This window comes from Frieseomelitta varia, unplaced genomic scaffold (assembly GCF_011392965.1).
Source record: "Frieseomelitta varia isolate USP_RPSP 00005682 unplaced genomic scaffold, Fvar_1.2 scaffold_622, whole genome shotgun sequence".
NCBI classification, from domain to species: Eukaryota; Metazoa; Arthropoda; class Insecta; order Hymenoptera; family Apidae; genus Frieseomelitta; species Frieseomelitta varia.
Genome location: NW_025110393.1, coordinates 261,125 through 287,576, shown reverse-complemented (window position 1 = coordinate 287,576; position 26,452 = coordinate 261,125). Strand labels below are relative to the sequence as shown.

Here is a 26,452-nt window from a genome sequence, read left to right as displayed (position 1 = left end):
AATCTATAATTGGAGCAACTTCGAATTGGAAGATCTCGGTTTGAATACGGACAATTTCGATCTGTTAATTATTCTTGAAGTCATTGATGATTAACTCGGTCGATCGGATCCGTAGGCGTAATATATTCACTGTTTCGGCCAAGTTTGACTGCTCTTTAATCTCGACTTGTACACTAGTAGTCGGAATATTTTAAAGTATAATGAACCTAGGCATTATCGTTAAATTATTCAACGCCGGTGGATTATTCTTGCTTTTCAAACATGTCAATCGCTCCAACGCGAGTCGACGCTATTCTCGACTTTCGATGAAACGGGATGCATCCTAACAGTCTCGCGTAAATTCACAAATTTATCAAGAAGCAGACGTTTCAATAAGTGGAAACAAACATTTAAAAGAGAACACTTCGAAATTGACTTGATACATGCTGTTACTATATTTTTACTTTGAAATATAATGTAACATATTTCATGTTACACGACCAAAGAATGAAAGATACGATAGAATTTGAAACTGTTACATTTTGTAAAAATTCTAATTAGACATTCAACTTATTTTTTGACGATAAAGAAATTCTAAGCCTGCTAAATCTCTTAATTGTCGCAATGACTTTTACCGTCAAGAAAATGAGAAAACGGTGACGCACGTTCTCTCTAATAAGAAGACGTTTTATTAACTTGTTTTGTTAAACAAAACCTTTACTGGCGCTTTGAAAAATTGAAAAAAAAAAAAAAAAAAAAGGAGGCGACGGTCTGCCATTTGAGCGGGAAAGGTTAGAAAAACGCAAGACGGATGGGCAAAGAAAGAAAAACTGTTCGACGAGAAGTAATATACCGACCCACTGACATTTATCCCTTGTTATTCATATTTATTTTCGTTATACACGCCGACCCTCAGAAATTATTTTCTCATATGTCAAAAGCTTTGCTACGTCAGCTTCGACGCGTTCACGACGAAGAAAAAGGAAGAGAAAAAAAGGAAAGCGGAGGTGAAGTGATTTAAATTTGCTCTCGATGTTATACATGCCGATCAATCCTTTATCCCCTTGTAGTTTGCCAAGGGTTTCTCAACCTTTGTGCAATTAACTCTTCCTCTCTCTCTCTCTTCGCTGAATTTTCATCTTTATGCATTTTTTTTTTTTTTTTTTTTTGGAAAATGTGCACCGTTCACGTGATACGTAAAGATATGTGAAATATCCGAAATATACTGCTCTTTGCAATATTATTTTATTTAAATATAATACATATTGTTCTCTGTAATATTTACAATTTAATAACATTTATATAATATTTATGTAATATTTACAATTTATCATTTAAAATAAATGCAACAATTACTTATTTATTCTTTATGTACTTGTGAAAAATTTCAAAGTGCGAAAATGCTCCTATTTCGTGCAGCGTGTAATAAAACATTGAAAATGATAATACCTAACAAGTAAAACAATTCGCTCTCGAGATAAGAATATTTATTACTTTTCGTGCATTTATAGAAAATTTGAAAGTGCATAAATGCACACAACATGCAAAAATATATAGATGAAACGTGTTCAAAGTATAATACTTCTTGCGATACTTAATAAGTAGAGCGATTTTCTACTTAGGTTTCGTTTTTTCTAATTATCTTATCGTAAAAATGTAAAATTGAACAAACATCCGCCAGTCTATCTGTTACATTTGATGCATATGAAATGTCGTCTTTCGAAATAAATCGTTAACCAATTCTTCTTAGAATGTTACATACTTGATCAATTTCTCACGCGATTTTATAACAGGTGCTCCTATAATAGATTGTTAATTTCAATACTCAGCAGTTGTTCAAGTGAAATAGTCACTGTTTCTGTCAAAATAATTTCACGAATTTAACTCCGGTTTCTAAAATAATTTTACCGTCTGGATGGAATAGAGGATGAACAAATCGAATCTAGTCGGAATGCACATAATTGTAAGTTGCAATTTTCATGGTACAATTTCTAAATTGCAGTTTTCGTACTGATTGTTCGTTATAGCCATTGACAAGGTTTCCATATTTTTATTGTAAATCTTTTCAATATTGCATACGCACAATTTACAGCAAATCTCTTCATTAACGTGATTGATATTCGACGAGAGCGTAAAACTTAATGGACACTTAATTTTAATTTAATTAATGGATTTAATTATGCAGGCGCTAATTTGAGATTAATCGTGATAGTATGTTTAATTATATCTTTCTCAATGCTCTGAACTATCGAAGGATAGTACTAGCAGCCAAAGTATTTCTTTCAATCATTTCTTACCCAGTATAATAAATATCTATGAACCTAGATCATTTTTTACCCAGTATAATAAATATCACGTGTCCTCCTCGTTTCGATTTTGTGTTTGAATTTGCTCTTTATTTACTAAAACGATATCAACGATTGAAGTAGAAAAATTCATTATCGTTAGGAAATGAAAAAAAAAATGGTGTGATAAAGTGATTTAAAAACTGCTTCGATCCCTTATCACACAAGGACGCGTGAAATCTCAGAAGCAGCGATCGTTTTTGCAGTCTTGCAAAAATCTTCGAGTTTGTTATCTTCGCGACTTTCGAATCACCGTCGTTGCTTTATCCGCGATTTTCGCAGCCGTATAATATTTAAACGACGTTCGACGACGCTTTCGCAACCGGGCATTGTCTCGTTCGATTCGCGTCAAAGGAGCTGCTATGCACGCCGATCTCGGCGCATTCTGTATATCGATTGTGTGAATATTTCAAGAGTTATGGAAAACTTCATCGACGCGATATTCTCCCGCGTTTCGAGAGTTTCGACTTTAGACGAACCTTGCCTCGAGTAGCCTTGTGCGAATGATTAATAAAAAAAGACTAGTCATTTTCTTGAAGATAATCTGACGCAACTTTTTCGTGCAACTTGGAGCAAAGTAGAATTTAAAAAAAAAGAGAGAAAAAAATTGATGAATAATCGTTGCAGTTTGTCGTTGAATCTTTGGAATTGTGTCGTCCACGATATAAAACAAGAAAAAAAAAAAAAAAAATAATGTCTCTCGAGGTGACTTTTGATTTCTAGTGAAAAAGGTCAGAAATACTTCACTCGAGTCTGTAGAATACGAGGACCATGGAATCGCAGAAATAATTTTGATCAGAAACTCGTTTAATCGCGCAGCGCGATGTGTCACCGTTTTATTTCCGCGACGATTCGCTGAAGCACACTTTCGTAAAAATCGCTCGCGTTGGCCGACTCGGGCTGAAATTAATGACGAAGCTAGAGTAGAAACGCACGTTTCAAACTGCGTCGCGGCATTGGTGCAACGTTGCTGATTCTCGAGTAACAAAATTTACTTTATAGACAAATTTATCCGCTGCATACGAAATTCGACGAGCTAGAAAAATCATACGACCGTTAAACGCATGATAATTAATATATATATATATATATATATATATATATATATACTATCGCAAAACTAACTGTGACCTGTGTAAAATTAAAAGAGCTGCTGGTTTCGAGCCAGAAGTTCTTTTTTTTTTCGACTCGTGGCTAGGTGGCAGAGGCCTGTTTATCAGCGCGGAGCCTGTGTCTCAAAGAAAACGCGATTATTCTACCCCGTGATCGTGCAGTCGCTCGAAACGATGCACCATTGAGCCGCGGAGGCTTGTGCATCGTCGTTGGTTGGCCGCAAAATGTCACATGGTTGTCGCTGCGGCGATACACGGCCAGGAAAAAGGTCGTGAATCCTCTGATGCGCGTGTAACGCGGTAAAAGGGTGGCTGACGTGCATCCGGATCCTTGGCTGCACTTTTTTGTCACACGCCGAATTTAGCCGGCTTTTGCCACAGATGGCCATTGCTTGACCCATTTTCTCGCGCTCCGCGTGTCCCTAGGCATCTCTTAACAAAAATTAAGGAATTCTAGTTACCTCGTGCTTCTGGGGAACCCTAGAAGTTAACCTCTTGCGCTGGAACGACGTGCCACGCGCGTCGAGAATTGTTTGTGAAATATTTCCCAATATTTTCTCAATTTTAAGTATATTTAAATGTAACCTAGACAAAACAAATTTATCACTTCTTAATAATTTCTATCCAATGATATCGATGTACCGACGAATTCAAAAATACGGCTCGGTCGCTCGTTATAGTCCGCAAACCAGTTGCTAGCGCAAGGGTAAGGTTAAATTCGAAAACAGAGTTAATTCTAGGTACTTGGCTCTAGGAATGAATCGTGTCAAAATTGGAAAACTGTGTACGTTAATTTCAAATACTTTGATACGTGTGTAATTTGCATGTGTAAGATAGTACGACAGTATTTAAGTAACAGTTTGTAGTAAAGTAACAGTGATGGTGTAAAAATTGATATATAATATTGATATAGCATCGCTGTTTTCGAGCATTAATGGTAATGCTTCGCACCTCTACTTGGCCGACACTTCGGTCAACTTGTTTGCGAGATGGAACTTCACGGTCTAATTAGGAGTTTGGTGCCGCTTTGAAATAACCATTCGCCGTTTCGCGAGTTTCGGAGATGAGCAAGTTGTCAGAAGTTTCGTTAGAACCAAGGTTAGGATACTTGTGTATATATATACATACACACACACATACCTGTACAATATCTGGTCCAAGGTCTGCAAAATTCCTATTGGCGATGGGACTAATCTTGGATCAACCTTCTGGGTACTTTGTCTTTTAAATCACAGCCGAGATATTCCCAGCCACCATACTCAAATCTCGAGTTTTTCTATTATTAGCAGATATATCTAGTTATCTCTGTTAAATATAGCAGAGCAAGTTGTCTCCTGTAACTGAAATGTTCTACTTACTTTTTGATATTAAATTGCATGTGTCTAAACGAAGATCAAGGAAATTTATGTGGTTATCGAAGTATGTTATACCTATTTCTTTTAACTGCTGAATTTAATTTAATTTCTTGTATACGTAATACAATATAATCAGATGATAGAGTGAATACTTTCTTTATATCTAAATGGAATCTTTGATCTAGTATAATTATTACTTTGTTTAGATATTTAACAGTGCTATATTCTTCTTAGATGCTAGGTTATTTAACTTTTTGCAGCCAGGAAATTTTCTCAATATCCATATGTACTTGTTAATAATTACCAATGATTGGCGAAATTATTTGAGCATTTATTACAGAACACTTTTATTGATACGTTATGATTCTGAAAGATTCTTAACATTGTACCGAGCAATGGTTATCACGATAGTAATATTCGGAGCCAACATGTAAATGCACATAAAAGTTACTTATTTAATGCTTTTTGCTAGTTTAAAGATATTTATTGCAATCATATATTTAATAAAACGGCAGTCTAAAACTATGATCTATTCCGTGATCTTTACAAACTGCACGATTCTTCATAAACTGAAAGGCAGAAGTGATGATGTTGCAAACACTGTGTTTTAAATTTATCTCGAAGTAAGTGAACATTAACCGTGCATTTACGTAACAGAATAGAGAAATTGATAAACAGTAGTCGATCAGTCCGGTTTCAGAAAAGATTCAAGTACTTACGTCGAATATCTCGTAATCTCTGCGCGTATTCTGCAACATTTGCTTCAAACTGGACCAATGTAATCGCGACGATCTCGCAGCAATGTTAACGAAGTGTCAATCTGTTTTACATAACGCGCTTAATGCACTGGTAAAAAAAACAATTCTCATAAATATTCAAACATAACTTCAAGAACAACATATTTTTCTACGATCTCGTGACCTTCGTATTTCCTAGAAATCGCTCGATCTGAAGTTTCTTCAGCAACGATCGACCAACCGATCGTCCTGTTCGCCGTGAATCTGCTCCCACGTAAACGTGACGAATTTTCTACGCGTTCGTATTACCTTAAAAAAGAAAAAAGAAAAAGATTAAAATTCTGATATACCCCGCGTGGAAAAGAAATAATTGAAAGAGTACGTGCAACGATCCGGGAAGAGGCAAAGAAGCAAAACGATACCGAGGAGGAAGGAAAGGTTAACCGAAGATGTTGGCGGAATGTCAGGAAGTAAAGCACGGTGCACGTGGCATGTTATCGTTGGCTGCCTCTCGTTTTCGATCCATACGATCGCGACAGATTCATCGGCGTTTCCGTTACGGTGTCGGGCGAATTTTCGGTCCTGGTGTGTCGTGTTCAACAACGCGCCTGAATTATGGCGGCGCGAGGTTATTTTCAGCCGCGGTTCAATGAGAAAACCGGTCTGTAAACGTCGGGGCCTCGCATTATCCTACGTCGCATCTTATCAAGGTTATCCCTCTCACGCGCCAGCTGCCACATCCAGCAATAGAATAGAAGAATCGTCAATCGTCTAAGAATCCAATGTGTTGCAAACTGTAACGCTTTCCATTTCGTAGCTCTTTCCATCTGGCTGTGTCTGTATTGTCACGTACGTGTGTGTGCGGGATGAGGTGGTTTTGTTCACGTAGGTAAAATGGTTTTTCTTTTCTTAATCGCGATACGTTTCACACGTTTTCATCGACGACAGCCTTGTGATTTGAAAGTAAAGAGAGTATATCTCTCGAGTTAGAATAGGCAGTTTGAAATTTCGCACGGTGGTGTAAATTGAATCCAGAATTGATTGACTCTTTGCGGTTCGAGTATTTTAGTAATAACGATTTATATAACGAGTCACAGTGGATAATAAAAAAATTGATGAAGGACTAGTTGTAGATTGTAGACTTTCTTCTGGATTTTTGTGTCGAATAGGAAAGTTGGATTATTTCTGAAAATTGTTTCAAATTCAATCGTGATAATTCTCGACTCGTAAGATTTTATTCGATATTAGCCACAAGAGCTGATATTATTATTCTCAGGACGAGTATTGAAATTATTTAACGATACAAAAGGAATTCTTTAAAAAGTTCACAAAATCTCTGAAACATGGTTCACCGCCATCGACAGTCAAACACAGTTCTAAGTGCTTCGAGTCTCAGCCTGACCCAAATTGTTTCACTTTGTACTATGTACAGTAATAAAGTTGCTTCGATTTTTATTTCTTGGACGAACGAGGTACGATCAAAACGGTGGCGAGGTTGAAGCATGAAAATGCGCGGGAAGATCGTTTGGTCCTCGACGAGGCGAATGATGATCGTCGAGAAGAGGCCGCCGATCGTAACTTTTCCGCAATAAAACCGAATAGGCTATATCGTGCTATTTCGGATGGTTCGCGCTATTTTCACAACGTGCCACGGCTATTTCAGCTGTACACAACTTGTTCGATTCTGACCGTGTTGTGTTTCACATTCTTTCGCGTCTGATTGCGTGTGGACGGTTCTCGAAATTGTTTTCAAGTTTGAGGCCAGAGTAGTACTATATATCGAAAATCGATACAAGTGTAGCGAAACAGAAGAATCTACATTTGTATCTTTAATCCCTTCGTTGAATTTTTTTTGCTTGAAAAAGAAACAGCATTTTTCTATTTTATTTTACAATATACAAATTTATAAATTAATATTGTGTTGTATTGTATTAAATGTAACATAATAATTATAATAATAAATATTACATATTAAATACTATATTTATTAGAAATTCAATAAAAAGATCTATATTCATTTTGAATATAGATGTATAACATTTGCTTTACGTTATACAAATTAGGCTGATTATACAAAAATACAGATATGTTCATAATTTTATATCTCACAAGACACATATCAGGTTCACTTTATCGTCGGTCATTTTCTTCTCATAAAAAAAAAGAAAATTCAGTCGTTCTCTGTTTGAAAAATTTACACGCCAAGAGCTTTAAACTATCGAAACTTTTCTAAACACAAGTGTTTACTAAATTGAAATCAGTCAATGAATTTCCTGGTACCACCAGTCGCCAGGTTATTAATGAATCCTGTGGCAGTCAACGTGTTAGGCAATAATACTCATCTCATAAAGCATTTCATAAAATCTTCAGAAAGTCGAATCAATGAGCACAATGAATCCCTACCCTTTCGTGGAGTTATCAACTATCTCACCTTTCTCTCGTCTCTTTCTTTTTCTTTTCTTTTTTTTCTCTCTCTCTCTCTTTCTCTCTTTTCTACGATTCCAAATCGTAACCTATACCTTTCCTACTTTACCATTCTGGTTTTTCGATTGTTTCTATGGGCGGTGTGATGTATAATGCAGATAGAGATGGCAACAAAGTGACAACAGTGGTGGCTACGCCTGGTGCTGGTCCAGATCGTCCGCAAGAGATCTCCTACACAGACACTAAAGTAATCGGTAACGGCAGCTTCGGCGTTGTGTACCTAGCGAAACTATGTGACACAGAGGAACTGGTCGCCATCAAGAAAGTTCTCCAAGATAAACGATTCAAGGTAAGAGGAACATGGATTTTCTTGACGTTTAAAATTTACAGATTGAGCCCACTGCGATTGTGGGACAGGCACGTTTCTGAATCGAGTTGTACAATTTCAGATGATCGATTTACTATAATTTAAAGTAATTTAAATATTTATAAAATCATTTAGAGTAATTAAATTTTTACTATAAACTATAATTTAGAGTAATATATATATATATATTATTTTACTTTTCATTTCGTTATATCAGCTTTGAAAATGATAAAAAGGCAGCAAAGATACGTAATTGATGATATTGAGAGTTAACGAGTTTTACAAATTTCACGAGTTTTATTTTTAATCGAAACGTAGAGACAGCTTGTGATCAGATTATAGAACTATCGAGAGAGAAAAATAAGAAACGACCTATCATTGTAACACAGTATTTCAAGCGACATCCGCAGATTAGCGAAAAGAAAATATCCTCTGCAAAGGGTTAATCTTTAGTCTAATTTCTTGTTCGCCGCTGTGATGATGAGAATTAAAAGTTATTAAGTCAATAATTTACTTGATAGATACAATTAAAAGTACGGTAATCGATATTGCGCGTAAAAATAGTTTTAAGTTAAAACTAGTTCAATAAGAAGTTTCAATTGGAATTAGTAAGTTATAATTGAAGACTTGCGGGGCGAGTTCATCTAGTCTAAAAAGCGATCTAATTGTAAATCACGAAGGCACTTGCAAGAAACGTAAAGTATCGAAGTAATAACATAGATCGTTTAATATTCGTAATTTACTATAGAATGCATTGAAATATTTAAAAAATTAAAAATGTAATGGTATTGATAATTGGATAAACGCGCGAATCAGAAAGAAGTTACGCTTGTCTTGTGACTTGACTCGTCACAATCGTAAATATTTTTTTTTTTGATAAAAAGAATCATTCCGTATTAAAGATATTTCAAACGAAACGCCTCTTAAATTAATTACGTTATAATTCTATCATTGAATAGCGAAAGAAATAGAAATAGAAATAAATTTTAATTAAACATAGTGAAACGTAGCAAGGGAGATTCATAACGAATGATTTAATTATTTAAAGTAACTGTATTTTTTTATTCGTGAAGTTTAATTAATCATGAAATTTAAACGTACAATTGCAGATGATAAATTCGCTGATCCTTTATTCCTGACTCACAGCTCAAAGTTACGAAATAATGTTCAACTTGGGATTACAGTTCGTCCGATAATGCTAGTCATCGTTCATACCTGGACTTTAACGATCGGATTGACCAATTTGTATTTCACTCCAGCAGAAAATTAGTAGAAATTATAGTGCAGAGAAGAGACGAAGGTCCGGATAGAACAGATGGATCCTTCTTCTCCCAGGTGGAAATACACAGGCTTGATCAAAACTAGGCGTCGTTTCCTAACGCGTATTATAGTAATCCCGCGATTCGAGGTAGCTGCAATTCAAAAACAACAGGGTAGGATCTGCGAGAGCACAGCCCTATACTTAAAACGACATTCTCGTTTTTTAAATCTTGGAATACATTTGCAAATTCTACGATATCCTTCTATTATCTGTATATTTTTGATTGAAAGTCGTAGAGGTGAAACAAAAACAGGAGAAAAAAATACGCAGAATGTTTGAGCAAATTGGTGCCATGGTATTTCGAAATAGCACGAGTTCTTTATTCAATTTACCTTTAATTCGTTTTTTTTTTTTTTTTTTTTTCCGGTGAACGATGTTTGAGCCACTTATATTTCGTAATAAATAAATAAAGATCGCAATCTATCAATCGTTTACCAAAATTTTACTCTCAGAGTCATTTGTATAGTTCAGTATATTAAATTCTACGTAAATTCTTTATATTTCTTGCATATTAAAAAATATTTTGTATTCTTCAAATTTTATGACATTCTGCTGTTTTTAGTGGTATCTATTTTTGAAATGGGTTTTTCGAATGACGATCAACAAGACACTATCTTCCATATTGTCTGTAATATATATGTGTTCGTGTGATATTATGGTCGTCGAAAAATATCTGAAGGATGAAATTTGTATTTGGTTATTTTAAATTTTTAACCAATAAATAAGTAAATTGAATTATGGTTGGAAACAGTCATGCCAGTAATTCAATTCAATTAGTTTTGTCGTTCGATCCAACGCGATTGGATGATGTGTACTCACTTGTCGATGAAATTAGATTTATACCGCGAGATTCATAACGTTTGAAAAACGTTAATCCGCGACCTTGATCTGCGTGTATTAAATCTGAAACGACAGCAACAACAATTTTAATTAAAGATAAGAGAAAACGCGAATTAATCGTATTTTTCCTTCGTTTTATTTATAGAACAGAGAGTTGCAAATTATGCGGCGTCTCGAGCATTGCAACATCGTGAAACTGAAATACTTCTTCTACTCCAGTGGTGATAAGGTAACTATTTGCCATACGGCTTTCCCTAAACGATAATTCCGTACACTTCGATTGAAATTGTCAAACTTGTAACTGATTGTTGTCGAGCGATATTATATCGTACGATCTAGCTCGTAAGAATGTCTGACTTTACACTTTCTCGAGCGTTCTTTGCGTTACGCAAGTCTTGTCCCTTGATTCTTTCTCTCTTTTATGTTTTTTTTTTTTCTTTTTCTTCTATTGTACTCACGATACGTGGTTATTTTCAAAAATACTGGAATAGTAACAAAATTTGAATATATAGCGAGGCTTTGTGTGATGTATAATAAGTGTGTTACAAAAATAAATTATAGAAAGCTATACCTTTGTATATTTTTTCTTTTTTTTTTCTTTTTTTTTCATAATTTTCGTATTCTATCCTCAAGTAATGAATATAAATAAAAATAAAATTGTTTATATTTGTATAATTATATGGTCGTTATATTTTATAAATAATCCATACAAATCTTTTGAATATTACCACTTGAACTAATGGCGATGCTTTGTTGCTACATTATAAATTTTTTAAAATCAATTTCACCGTGATGAAGTAACGATACAAGATGCAATCGTTGATGCAAACGCAGAAATAGATGTCCAAATAATAATTTCGAGGACTGAAGATATAAAATGTTTTTGTTACTGTTCGAATATCTTCGAAAGTAGCTGCAGCAGTAGAGCGATACTTTTGATTTCATTCGAATGAATACACAATGATACACGAAACGCCAAGTATTCGTTGTTAGTTTTAATGCATGCGACATTGTTGTGTTATTTTGTAGAACATCTTAAACGCAACTAATCCAGTTTTTCATGTGGACGTAAGTGAACAAGCGAGTACCCAGTAGTTTTGACGGAGAATCCTTTTTTTGAGAGAATCTAGGCAGTCCCGCTTACACATAGACAGATTAGCGACCAAAAGAAAATACGATAACATACGTTATCATTGTCTCAGCCAGTCGCGAAGACATCGTAGAACACTAAATCCGAAGTCTATAGCCTGAGTCAAAGAACTTCGTTGCTCAAGGCCGTCCAACCCCTACCATCGATCATGTTCAAAGCTGTCATCCCCACTCCTATCGGTCTATCAAACATCGATTACCACGTGTGTTGCAGTTCCAATTATTTTTGGAATTTTTTACCTTTCTAAATAGAATGATTTTACGAAGAAATACAGCGCTATGCGAGTGGCTTAGACTTTGCAATTAATTATATTTTTCTAAGAAATATTCCCGTATGATATTAATGAAACTAATTATGTTTAACGATAAATCTTATCGTAAATTTTTAAAAAGTAATTATATTTTATCATTGCATTCGTGATATTATTCGCTGATATTATTTTTAAATTTTTTAAGAAAAAAGAAAGAAGTCGACAATATGAGTAGGTTATTTGAAATAATAGAAGTAAATTAGAACATCAAATATTTAATAGTCATTCGACAAAGCAAGTTCACAGTAAATACAAATTATTCAGAATCGTGTCAACATTTTTCAAATAAAAATTTCCAACGATTAAAGTTACAAAATGAAATTAATTGTCAGAAAGTATTTTGAAAAGTGGCAACAGATTTAAAAGGATGTCGAATTTCCAGATAGTGAGAGTAGTCTAAGATTCTTCCATAGTACTGTACAATCTATAATCCCGCTGTTTTTGGTTTTTAACTTTTGGTAGTGGAGCGTACCCTTGAGTGACCGTGTTTTTGATTCAAGCTGCAGTAGCTAATGCAGCTTGACTAGTTCTAGAAAATAATGAATTACGTGTGTACAGTTCAAAGGTATCACGCACGTGAGTCGCCATGTAAAATTCATAGTTTGATCTCTGTGACGAAACGTGCTGCGCTAGGCAAAAGAATTTTGCTTTCGAGTTGCGTGTGCCTTTGAGACGGCACACCTTCTTGCATATGTTAATCGTATACTAACAATCGTTTTTGCGGATTTCTTTTAGAAGGACGAGGTTTATCTGAACCTAGTGCTGGAATACATACCTGAAACTGTGTATAAAGTCGCTCGGCATTATAACAAAAGCAAGCAGACCATACCAATCAATTTTATTAAGGTAACTTCAAACGATCATCTTTAAATTTCATCCTGGTTTCGTACAAATGAATGATACATTTTTTGAAGAAATTTCGCGAACAATCTTTCGAAGAAAGTTTGATCGTTATTTAAGTAATTTGATTTCAAGTGAACAAGAAACGTAGCGAGAAATTTGTTTGAATATTATTCTCTGAATGATAAAGTTTACATACTTCTAAATTCCTTGCATAAAGATATTCTTTCAGGTATTCTTTATTCCGTACTTAATAATTTCAAAGTATCTTTATCTCAGTCAGCCGTAATTTTCTTGATAAGGAAAAGCTCGTTTTCACAAGACACAAAATTACTTTACGTACAATTATCCACGATGATTCACAAACGTATTTGAACACTTTGAACTAATAATTTCTCCCGTATTTGATTCATCACAGTCATTACAGGTGAGACATTTTTAATCTTTTCAACAATGTAAATGTTCTTTCGTGTGCTTTCAGTTGTACATGTATCAACTGTTCCGCTCTCTGGCATATATCCACTCGCTAGGGATCTGTCACAGGGACATCAAGCCACAGAATTTACTCTTGGATCCAGAATCCGGCGTGTTGAAGCTCTGTGATTTTGGATCGGCTAAACACTTGGTCAAAGGAGAACCCAACGTGTCTTACATCTGTAGTCGTTACTATCGCGCGCCTGAATTGATCTTTGGTGCTATTGATTATACCACGAAAATCGGTACGGCCATTTATACAACATTTTTAGTTTCATCATTCTAATATTTATCATTAGCAAAACAGTATATGAACAACTTGAGAATAATAATAATTTAAACATAGGATATTAATACATTTTAATATTTATTACATCGTAGCTTCATCGTTTGTTTATATACTCTTTTTGTTCCTATTTAATCTTGTAGTATAATATATATAATCTGATATACGATATACAATCTGTTGTATCTTATTTGTATTTAATATTAAAATACACTGTCATACATTATTTGTAGTAATATTTCAATTTCTTTAATTTTGAACGATTGTTTTTGTTTTTCAACTGTTCATATACCATTTTTACTAATCTAAAATACTTAATTGTGAATATTTGCATATTTATAAGAAGATTTAAATTCCGTTTCTTTAGTCAGTGCTTATGAAAATATAAATTTGCATAAACATCCGTAGTCCATTTATTACATTAGAGATTGAAAGATTAGCTAGTAAAGCGTCAAGTCGATGTACGGCTGTAAATATAATAAAATAATAATAAATGATGTATAACGAAAGAGAAAATAAAAATAATTTATTATATAATTTTAACAAAAAAAAAAAAAAAATTGTTTCTTTCGTTTCTGTTTTGTGTAATTAAAAAGTTTTATTATGTTTGTAGATGTATGGAGCGCAGGATGCGTAGTAGCAGAATTATTGCTTGGTCAACCAATATTCCCTGGCGACAGTGGTGTGGATCAGCTGGTTGAGATCATCAAAGTGCTCGGCACACCTACACGAGACCAGATACGTGAGATGAACCCCAACTATACCGAGTTCAAATTCCCACAAATTAAGGCGCACCCGTGGCAAAAGGTACCCCATCATTCGATCTGCATACTCGTCACATTACGCACTGTCAGTGCGCAAAACGCAACACCGGTCGAGATAGTTTTTCGCGTACTTTTCGTAACTGCGTACGTGTTTTGACAATTTCGTGACTAACAGGGTAAAGTTGGTGAGATGGTATGCACTGGTTTGAATAAATTAAAATTTATATTTGCAATATTTGAAGTATTTATAACTTTCAAAATTTTATTCTCGTTGAAAGTATTACACCTTGGAGAGATGAAGATTCAATTTAAAATTTAAATATTTGACATCTGTTCAAATATGAATTTGAAATCAAAACGAAATTATTGTGAAATGGTATTGTTCGTATATTTAATTTTTAAAATTTTATTTTCATTAGAAATCATATCTTGGAGAAATAAAAATTTAATTTAAAATTGAGATATTTAAAGTTTAAGCAAATGTAAAGTTATCTTTAAAAGAAAGACTTGTTAAAAATAGAAAAAAAAGAGACATAGTATTTAAATCAGCGCATACTCTTCACTTTCCCTTCCAAGAGAAGCATTATGATTGGATTAATAAGATTCCTCGTGGCCACGTTGCATGAGAAAAATTGAAAAGAATTAACGAAGGAATTCTCGGAGAGTAAGACCTTGTTCCTCAGTCTCGTTCCTTCTAACTAAATGGTTTTGCTACACGACTCAATCCTAATCACATTCATCAACACATGGTTACTCGTGGTTACAGTTTATGCTTCAACGAATGAGTGGACTAAAGTGTTCCACGGAGCACCAAAAGATTAGAGTAAGTGGTCCCCTGTTGAAAAGGCAATATTTCTTTGTTATTTACTGGCTGGCAAATGTTCCTTTCTTTTTCTTTTATCTATGATTATTACTAACCAGTGTAACCAACATTTTCAGCGGTAAAAAAAAAAATAGACAATTAAGCGGAATATGATACTCGAATGTCACTAAATCGAACGGAGAAGCGACAAGCCCCGATGACTGAAAAAATACCATCTTCATTTCAATTCTTCGCATCACAAATCGCTCAACGTGCATCTTTTCTCAAACTCACGTGTAATATCCATTTTTCTATTTCTCATAATTATCTTCATCGTCATCATCATAATCTTCAATCATTCCTTTTTTTTTTTCGCTAACAAAGCAGGATTGGGAAAATTTTATTTGAAAAGTCATTTTATCTCGAATTCAAATCAAATAACTAATAAAATAATAAAGTAAATTCATTAAAGTAATCCCATTAGAAGGTGAAATTTATACAATAAAGCCAGAAATTATTTGAAAAATCATTTGTAGAAACAAATACAAAATGAAATGAAAAAGAAATTATTTTATTCGATAGCCAAGTAATCAAATAATTTTAGAGAAAAATCATTTTAAAAAATTCGTTATTCAAATAAACTAAGATAGGATTATTTCAACATCTAGTCAAATAAGATGATATGTTATTTCAAACTTCAAATTTTATTCAAATAAAATACAATCTCAAACCTGTAACAATGTCGCTAACATTTTAAATAGAAAAACAGAGTTTAATAATTCTAACATTAAAGAGAATTTCAAAGAAAGCTTGACGCTGATACGATAATTGTAACTTCTAAAATCTCGATGTATCACTTACTCTAATGTTCTGGTGGTGAACAAAAATATTTTCCAGTGTCTTACAAGAACAGTATGCATTGGTTATAGCGTTATTTTTCTTGTTTATTATTTTATTTTATTTTTATACATCGCAACGAGTGACGACAAGTTGTTCCTAAAACGGACATATTATGTTTGAGACCCAAATTTATTCTTTCATTTACTGTTTTATGTTTTTATGTCTTTATCGCATATGTTGTCGATATGCATCCTATTGTTTTTCATTGGTCATGTATTTTATTTATCGAACAATCTTCGTCTGTACGAATTATATTCTCTTCGTTTTGTCAAAAAAAAAGCGATGAACACCGGATGAATCTGGCTGAGCCTCAGACTTCCGATCGATAAACCTTTACGCTGGAACGAATACCAGAATAGAAGCATTTCATAACTACTAATACCGACAGTAATATACCTAATACACTGATCAATTTCACAAAAGTTTCAACTGAAACTTCCAATGAACATTCTCTTTTTTTTTTTTTTTCTTTTTCATTGCTTTCCGATAGAGAACTTCACTCTCTACAGTTTGTGTTGCTGTGCGATTTCCTGTAACTGAGGTGAAAAGTTTTGTCGAAATCTGAATTTTCACACAATTTAAAAATGAGTACAGATCGCGTGCGGACAAAACTTTTTGTCTCAAAGAATAATCTCCCCTCGCAAGGAGATCTACCAAGAGATGATACTCTCTTTCTTAACGAACCTTCGCTAAGAATTAATGTCAGGAAACAACGTCATCCGTAGACTTCTCCTCGTTAATCCACCGAGAATAAATTAACCACTGAAAATCGTGATTCAAAACGGAATCAGAAGGTAACAACGATGATGATTGCAGGTGTTCAGGGCACGCACACCCCCAGAAGCGATGGAGTTGGTCGCTGGACTTCTAGAGTACACGCCGTCAGGTCGAATCACGCCTTTGGAAGCGTGTGCTCATCCGTTCTTCGACGAACTTCGGGAACAGGGCACGCGACTGCCAAACGGCCGAGAGCTTCCCCCGTTGTTCAACTTTACCGAGTACGAGCTGCGAATTCAGCCGTCACTGAACTCGATCCTAAAGCCGAAGTACATGCAGACTTCGGAGAATCCTGGAGGCCAGTCGGAGCCGGTCGCGGGGAGTAGCGGTAACTCTAGTGATAATAACGTGAACACCAACACGCTGTCCACCTCGAAGAACACAGACCCCGGCCAGTCGAATATGGCTTAAGCGCTGCTTTCTATTTTTAACGTTTAATTAAACAACAGACGAGAAAACACGAGAGCGAGAGCGAGCGAGTGCGAGAGATAACGGAAGAGAGAGAGAGAGAGAGAGAGAGAGAAAGAGAGAGAGAGAGTAAAAGAGTGTATGCGCGCGCGACAGAGTGAGAAAGAAAGGAAACACTAAGAATTCACACGTGTTAGAAACTAGCCTTAAAATGAAACGAAAAAAGAAAAAAAAGAAAAAAGAAAAAAAATTCAAGTACGGTTGAGAGCAAGAGCGAGAGAGTAGGGGAAGAAGAAAACAAAAGGAACGGAAGAAAAACTCGATGTTCTTCTGAGGAGGATGTCTATAACATAAGTTACACGTGAGACACAAAGGAATCCCCCAAAACTGTAAATTTGTTTCAACGCGATGCAAATGGCGATACCGGCGTGGTATTTTAAGCTTTGTTCGCTTGAAACACAAACGACGAAATATTATTATAGAATTAACCCGAGACAATGGTCCCCCCCTTCGGACAGCCCGAGATTTTTCCCGAGCGAACGCTTGATTGCCACCTTAATGCCAAAAAAAAACAGCATGAAGAAAAAAGAAAAAAAGAAATTGAATTCAATGTATATATATTATAGGAACTGGCTCGTAACCTCTTTAAATGATAATCGCTGTAAGCAAAGAAAGAAACAAACAAAACGACAAAAAAATAATATTAATAATGAGCGCGAATTTTTTCTAGTTGAGGAAGAAACAAAACGATGTGTAATCTCTATCGTACACTGTGTCTAGGTAGCGCGTTAACGTCGCTTGCGTCGTCGTCATTTCATTCGAAAATACACACACCACACACATACACATACGTATACAGATACACAATCATGGCGGTTATTAAAGTGATCATCTGCTTCTTCGGGTTTTCAATGAATTTCGGGAGTCAAGCAGAAAGAGATCGTCAAACTTTCAGATTTCGTGAAGAAGCATTGGGTGGGGAACGTGCGAGGGGAACCGACGTTTCCTTTTGAATGCGTAACAACAAATGAAAGGGAACGAATGTGCATCGTTGTGTCGTATTTTCATTGCGTTCTCGCGAATAGGGAAATTATCACGCGGAGAATCTCACGATTAAACACATACACACACATACACATTAGTAATTTGCGTGCACAATCTGTATTTATCGTAAGACGAATTTCCGCGACGTGAGACATGCTACGTTACACGTTCAGCAGAAAAGAAAGAAGAGAACTGCGTATCTCGAGAGATTTTCGACGAGTAAGACGCGTAACGGAAGTTTCTAATCGTTGGAAATACGATAGCAGTGAGACACCATACATGTTACACACTCGTTCGTGCCTATTGTCAACCATGCTTGGACGATTCGAATCGCTATCATTTATTTAACGAATGAATGAATTAACTCGAGTATACTCTGTTCGTTTACGAATTCAATCGTCACGCGCCATTATCGTTGTATATTTCCGTCGTTAGACAATTTCGGCTTCACCGAACGATCTACTTTTCACATCACGCGACGAAACTCTACGCATCGAAGAGCGATTTTTTTCTTTCTTTAAATGCCCGAATAAATAATTTCTTTTTTTTTTTTTTATCTTTGGGACGCCTTAAATTTCGACAAGTTTCGAACGTCTTTTTCTTTTTTTTTTTTTTTTTTTTTTTTTTCCTTTTTTGTTTCTGTATCAATGTGTGAATGTACCAGGGCATCTGAGTTTCTTGATCCTGATCTATAAATCTCAAATTATTTTTTTTGTTTTTTATTTTATTTTTAATATTGTAACGACCGATAACGTTTCTGTAACATCGTATGATTTTCTGTGAATTCGTAACAAAATTTTTCGACTTTCAAACGGATAAAAGTTACTCGCGAACATAGCCGTTATGACATTTATATCTATCCGGTAGTCGCTTGAAGAATCGTAAGGTGAAGGGAAAAGTACTGTACAAAGAAAATTTGTATGTTATTGTACGTAAATTTCATTTCTCTGAAATGGTAACGAAACGAGAGAGAAAAGAAACCCTTGTGCAGCTGAATCTTTCAGGGCATGTCGCGCGTGACTTAGCTACCATTTTGCACGTTTCTACATATCATATCGCGTCGGAAGAAACCAGTAAAGGGAGGCTGCCGATGAAAGTTCATACTGAACGACTATTCAGTTCCCCCTCCCCCCCTTTTTTTTTTTTTTTTTTTTAAGAAAGGACGAACGATTAAGAGAACGAGGAAAACTAGGAAAAAAGGAGAGAAAATTAAATAGTAGACAGAAAAGAAGTGAGAGAGAAAGAATGTGGAAGGGAGTGTGAGTGGGAGAATGAAAGGAATAGCCAACGAATGAAAATGGGAGAGAAAGATATTCGTTTCAGAGTTTCTATGAACATTGATGCGAAATTACGTTTTTAAATGATCGATACGGTTTTCTTCGTTGCTCGAGTGGGATTAGGTTCATATGAGTTTGTCGATTTTTTTATTTTTCCTCGAGGAAGAAGCTTTTTGATACACAATTACGAAAAGAACGATGACAAGTCCTCGTGTTCTGAAGAACAATTTTTCCTTTATGTCCAAAAACAAAGAAGCAAATCAGGATGTTTGTCGAGATATGTACCCAACTTTTCAAATCTTATCAAATGGTGGTATTTTTCCATTGCTTATTCATGCATCATATTTATTAAGTCGGTGCAAAAATAATGGTTCTTTGTTTATGATCATACAATGTATTCTGTTTATAATTATACAATTTATTAACTTATTAATCTCAGAATTTTGATTTACGCGAAATCATCATTAACTTTCAAACAGTATCACGAGGTTACAAATGATTGTAGTAATTTACATTGTATTAAAAAAATTTAAGATGTTTAATCATCTTCTCTATTATACAGACTAGTAATAAGAATTCCAAAATTAAACAATATAAAAGCTAAATTTTCCCGGCTCTCAATGTGTTTCCAGTTTCTGGGATTCCGAAATTATTTGTAAAAATTTCAAGCGTACAACTGGCAATTTCATAGACACCATTATTTCTGCGTTTGCTTAATACTTTGCAAACCATCATATTTCTTTCTCCGTTGTAAGACAATGGATCCCTTCAAGACGTTTCAACAAGCTTGAGCAAATTCCACGAGCGTTAATTAATTTTCATTTACAATCGAAAAGAAGAAATAATTGCGAGTTTTTATGCATTTAATATACAAAAATATATGAAATACAGTACTTCCCATAATATTTGGTAGCGAGAACAAATTTCTGCTTAAGCTTTGTCTCTTCAATTACGTTGTAAAATCGCGAAATCACATAGAGTTCGATATTTGATAATTACTATAAATTTAAATTATTCACACGCTTAGCTGATGCGCAGCTGGTTTGATGTGTCTTCGTTCTCCTTGTCGATCACATCTTGGAGAAGAAAATAAAAAAAGAACATGAGGAAAATAAAAGAAAGGATCGTCAATTTCAGCGAAGATTATTAATTTTTGAGTTTCCAGGCTGAACGAAAAATCCAGGAAGAACGGTCACGGATGTAATTGTGAAAATTAGGACGAAATATGAAACATAATAAGAAGATCACGAACGACACAAGGTCAATTAATAAAGAAATTCATTGATTTAGTTCTAATTTAATGTTTCTCGTGTTCTGTGAACATTGACTTCATCACCACGTTAGAAAAGGAGGAAGATTGATTTAGAATTTAGAGGAGAGGAAAGAGACAAGTCATCGTGGCATGATCAAATCAATAAAGTTAATTAGATGAATAATTAATAACAATTAAAAATGGCTCGATTCCAACATTATTTTGTTCTGTCTCGTTCTTTTTCTTTTTCTTCTTTTTTTTTTTCATTTGACTCTTTCCATAGACTTGGACATTACTCGAAAATATATATACCAAGACACATGCTACACACACATTTTGCAGAGTGTAGAGAAGTAACAAGATGAGGGGAGGAGCCCGTGTAAAATACTGAAAGTTTATATATATAAATACTTACATATACATATACCAATAGATGTGTACACATAACACGTGCGTGCAATTGAGCCACGTGTATGTGTATACATGCAAGTATGCAGATTAATTTTTAACGATATAGCAGTTAACGACATCGCTCCGTTGTTGTAAAGAAAGAAAGAAAGAAAGCAAGAGAGAGAGAGAGAGAGAGAGAGAAATGGAAGGAAGAAAAAGGATTTGAGCGAAGAGAAAGGGAAGCGGAGAGGAAAGAGAGTGTGAATAATCGAAAGACTCTCCAAGAACGGCTCGTCGTTTGCCTGACATTTTCATCACCGTTACCACTACTGCAGAGACCACGACAGTTTTTCGTTCTTTTCTTTGTCTCCTTATTACTACTATCATCATGTCATACCGTTTCGAATCATCTAGTAAATAAATTGTAATAATTGTGTAAAGAAACAAAAATTAATAAAGTAATTTAATATGTATATATATGCATATATGTGTGCGTGCGTGTGTGTGGTGTGCATATGTATATACGTGCGAAAGAAAGAAAGAAAGAAAGAAAGAGTGAGAGAGAGGGAATGAGAGAGAAAGAGAAAACACAAAAGTAAATCGCAAGAGGGATATACGTATATTTAATCGAGATTCAAGCGATGGCTTTCTCGTCGTTAATCGAAGCCACGAATCGATTATTTTGCGTCCGACTCGATGCTTCGAACGATGCATGAACGTGGATATAAATATATGATATTCCTATCGAGCGTCTTTGTGCAACAGAAACAACAAAAAAAAAAAAGAAAAAAAAATGATTATCCCCTCATCCACGAGGAATCAGAATTCCTCTGATTCACGTGTTGAGAATCACCGATGCTTGGAATTAGAGATTCACGTCGTGGACCATCCACGATGCTATCCAGTAGCTACCTTCTATTTGCAAACGAAAGTTACTTCTTTTTTTTCCGTTTGCTCCACGGAAATTCCGAGATGGACCATTGATCGTTCGTACCATCCACGAGAAACGAGAAAAAGAAAAAAAGTGTTTTGAACAACCGTGGCTAAAGTAGTATATAGTTAAGCACTATATATGTTCGATATATTGTACGCTTGATGAACAGCAAACGCTTGAATTTACGATGAATTGTAGTTTATTGTTACGATCAATTCCGATTTTCTCTGTACCATTTCGTTCTGAGTCTTCGTATCGTGTACGACGAGGGAAAGTAAAAAAAAAAAAAAAAAAAACTCTGTAATGTGTAAGTTCGTTTCGCTGCGGAGTACACATTATCACGATAGTTTTAAGGACAAGTATGTTTTTTTAAATTATAATGGTGATTAATTTAATACGAAATTCGTCAGTGAATAAACGAATTACACGTTTGCTTCCGTTTTCGATTGGCTGGAGTGAGTCGAAGACAATGAAATAATTGTATTCCTTTTTTTTTCTTTTTGTTTGTTTTTTTTTCACGTAATCTCCTTTCGTCACGTATGTAAAATTTGAACGAACGACGCAATAAAAATTTCGTATTAAACTTCACGTGTTATACAGGCTCAGTATATCAGTGCTTTTTGTAATCCTGGGAAAACTAATCTCATCTGTTTGTCGTACAACACCATTCTTTCGTCGTGACTAATTGACAGGTCGAATTAAAATAGAAGACAGATGTTAGACGTAACTCACGATTATTAACGGTCTCACCACGACAGGTTCGATCATTTCATTCGAATTCATTTAGGAGTAGAATAGAACCTCTCACATTCAAACAAATGGAGATATGATATAAATATTATACATATATTGAAATATCTTAGTTTTTTTTTTTTTTTTTGCATGAATATAAGAACATTTTTGTTGAGTTTTCTGAACCATCTTCTTCGTGTGCTATTTGTAAAAAAAATTCGTCCCTCATAAACGAAATATATTATAATCTCTTTTATATCGCTTTCTTCTAAAATCTTGCATTTCATATTTTAGCACGTTCTTTTCACAAAATGACATGTGAATACTCGGTGAACGAGGATACTCGAATATGAGAGGTTCTACTGTAGGTAGATTCTTTATTAGCAGAAATTTTCGATAAATGCAATTAATTGAAAGAAAATATATGGGTCAGCCAATTTACTGGATTTCAAAATTTGCGTTCAATTTCTTGTCGCCAGAACAACAAACGTCTAAGCTGCATTACGCTGTAGCTAGTTGAATAGCCTATCGTAAGTGGCCAGAGTTTATAGTTCATTCTGAATGGAGTGACGAATTTTAAACGTTGCACCTTCTCTGGTCCATTTTCGAAAGTAGCGTGACGAGTCACCATCTTGTGCATTCCTGATTCGTTGTAGCAGTACTAGTTAACTAGTTTTCCGATCTCAATCACGAACAGTCGTGCATGTACATAAGGATGAAACTGAACAGTCCCCTTTTTACGTCGTTTAACTCTCAATTGGTATCATTGGGGCATCGGCGACCAACAACAGTTTCAATCGAGTTATTTAATTATAAAGCACTTTATTTCTGTTACATATTTTATGTGACGCTTGTTGCGTAATGTGTGGAATATAAATTAATTTTTTATAGATTATCGATCGATTTATTTTCACAAGTTCGTATTTTTTTACATTACAAAATATTTAAATATATAATTACAAATATTTTTGTTGAGTTAGCAAATTTGATAATTTAGGTAATATTAGGTAATATCATAAGCATTTCAATTATTCAAATTTGTTTATAATGAAATTATACCTTATTCGTTGATGTTATAAAACTATTGCATTAATTTGAGATTATGTTAGAATTATATTAAGATTATACTGTTATTACAATATTATATGTTAAAAACTAGTTGTAAGAGTGAATTAAAATTTAGAATTCAAGAGTTAAAATTTAAATTGTCGATTGTTTAATATCGGTCATCTGTGACTTGAAAATATCAATCGAGAGTTAACATAATGCCTTTCTGACGACGAGTCGAACAGAAAAGGTGTACCGACGAAGCCCAAGTCTTCGAGATTTTTTAGAGAAGGATTTTAGAGGCGGATCTTACAACATACGCATACACACATACACACACACACACACACACACGATCAAATTTTTATAAGCTTTTTACTTTTGCACCACACTAGCGATTCTGTCCGTACCACTCTTACGCGTTTCATCTCCACGTGAGGTAAGAGGCGACAAAATCGACAAGGGAGACAAATCCCGTCGAGAGAAATACCATCGTAGTCGATCGATATTTAAGGGCACTTTTACTATTTTTCGCAGTTAGAGGCAGCGATGTCGGAGATATTTTTCGCGAATAAAAATGAAAAGGAAGAGAACAGTGGCAATACAAGTGGTAAAAATGTAACGATAATATCTCCCGTTTCTACGATGTATATGTATAGTCGAAGAGCATAGTCGAAACACGCGCGCGCGCTCTTGCGCGGCTCTCTCTCTGATCCTTTCGAGATTGCCTTTTGTACAATACACCTTTATTTCTCCCATGTGTATCAGTAACGCTTGAAGAACTCGCTTATAGGACTATATAACTATAGGACATCCTCTTCAGAAGTGTATACACTATAAATATATGTATAAATATCTATATTCCTCACCGACTTGCCACAAGAAAAGAAAGAATCGACCATTAGTTTCTCACGTTAGACGAAGAAAGAAACGTTCCTCGACGTGGAACGACGCGTCATCAGCGTGAATCGTCCGCGTTATTCTTGTAAGATTCTTTTCCTTTATTTCCTTCTTTTTAAGAGAGAAAAAAAAAAAATCCATCGTGTCGAACGATGCATCCCGAGAGAGTACGCTCGGGAGAAGGCGAGTTTATTCGATTTTCCGAATGAGATCGTGAGGAGGAGGGGGGAGGAGGGGGGGGGGATATAACTCTCGCGTGGTATTCACGCTAGAATTGAGAAGCTCCGTTCGAAAGACACGTAGCCGATCCTCTTGCCCGGCTGTATCGCTCTCTGTCTGTCGGAGGCTTCCAGATCGAACTTGATTCGATCGCCGGATGCCAACGAAAGAATCAGCAACGACGGAAACCGCGTAGGTCGCAAAAGAAGCGCAAAATTAAAAGTAAATTTATGATTTTGGGAACGCGAGGCAAACGAGGAAGAGGAACGAGCGACGCGGAGAGATTGTAGATCATGTAACACGACGTCGATCAGAGATAATACAGTTGTCTGTGGAGTGTGTGTTTAAACCCCTTCCGGTATGGCTCCGTGCACTATAGTCGTTCACCGGAGCCTGCGAGCCTGCAAATATAGTCACGGATGTGCTCTTGACGATTATTGACTATAAATTGATCAAAGGTCTCGCGAGGCTTCTCTCTCTGACTATAGTTCGCTCTCTTAGGTCTATATATACGTTATATCGATCACGATCATCCTCTAACGCTGTCGTCGTTTATAGTCGCCTACGATGGCCACGACGGTTTGGAGTGGCCGCGCGGCTTGTTTATCGTGTGCATCGATAAAAGAGTACGGAACCGCGTACAGGCAACAGTGGCTTGTGAGCGCGTGTTCGAGTCCGCGAGTCGATTATAGTCGCTGATCTGTGTCAACTGGTACACCATGACTAACTTACATAGTCCGTAACTGAAAAAGTCTTTCACCTAAGTTAACTCGCCGTCTATAGTCGACGACGGTCTCTGGGTACTTGGATACTTGTTGGCTGTAAGTCGGATTATAGTCGGCCGCCATTATACGCTTACTTAAGCTACAAAAGTTGGATATAGTCAGCGAGTGATGTGTATATTTAGGACTCTTGTTGGCTATAGTCAGTACAGTACCCGCGCTTCAAATTCTCGAGGACTGTCGGCGCGCGCGTCGCGGCGCGACTATAATCAGCAAGCCGGTACGCTTTTATATTCGCTTGCCGACTATAGTCGGCCAATCATGTATCGTCAGCGTTCGTCGATCCGACGCGCTATACTACGTAATAAATCACGACGGCACGGCGAGCCTGTAACACAAACCTCGTTTTTACTATACATACTCTGTAAAGTAAAGTAAGCAACAAGAAGCAAAAGGAAAAGAAACAAAAAAAGAAAAAAAACGTCCATAACGCACTATTAATCATCGACAGCACCACCGTTCACTACCACCGTAAAACCGCCATACCGAGAGGGTTGCCCCGTTTACTCGCGATTATACTAGGGAAAACAAATTGTGTTAATATACATGCATAAATATAGGTAATCCGTGAAGAGGAGCAAGAGGAGTATCCGTGAGTGTATCAAATATCCGTGATTGGCGTGAGCGAGATTCGAGGAAACGGTGAAGAGAGTAAGACGGAGAAAGCGGAAGAGCGTAGTTATC

General features: G+C 35.5%; 1 protein-coding gene across 3 annotated transcripts in view; it reads left to right on the top strand.

Annotated features, from left to right (window-relative positions):
- LOC122534670 (glycogen synthase kinase-3 beta-like) overlaps nucleotides 1–18,782 on the top strand; it is a 56,429-nt gene extending 37,647 nt beyond the window's left edge. For 2 of the 3 annotated variants that reach the window (XM_043665526.1, XM_043665524.1), the window contains exons 2-8: nucleotides 8,111–8,301; nucleotides 10,626–10,709; nucleotides 11,510–11,548; nucleotides 12,676–12,786; nucleotides 13,262–13,499; nucleotides 14,154–14,347; nucleotides 16,823–18,782. In XM_043665526.1, coding sequence (XP_043521461.1) covers nucleotides 10,644–10,709; nucleotides 11,510–11,548; nucleotides 12,676–12,786; nucleotides 13,262–13,499; nucleotides 14,154–14,347; nucleotides 16,823–17,194 — 1,020 coding nt within the window. In that variant the 5' untranslated portion in view covers nucleotides 8,111–8,301; nucleotides 10,626–10,643 and the 3' untranslated portion in view covers nucleotides 17,195–18,782. The remainder of the gene's footprint in view (nucleotides 1–8,110; nucleotides 8,302–10,625; nucleotides 10,710–11,509; nucleotides 11,549–12,675; nucleotides 12,787–13,261; nucleotides 13,500–14,153; nucleotides 14,348–16,822) is intronic. The other variant, XM_043665525.1, reaches the window with a different exon arrangement.
- Nucleotides 18,783–26,452: the final 7,670 nt, after the last annotated feature.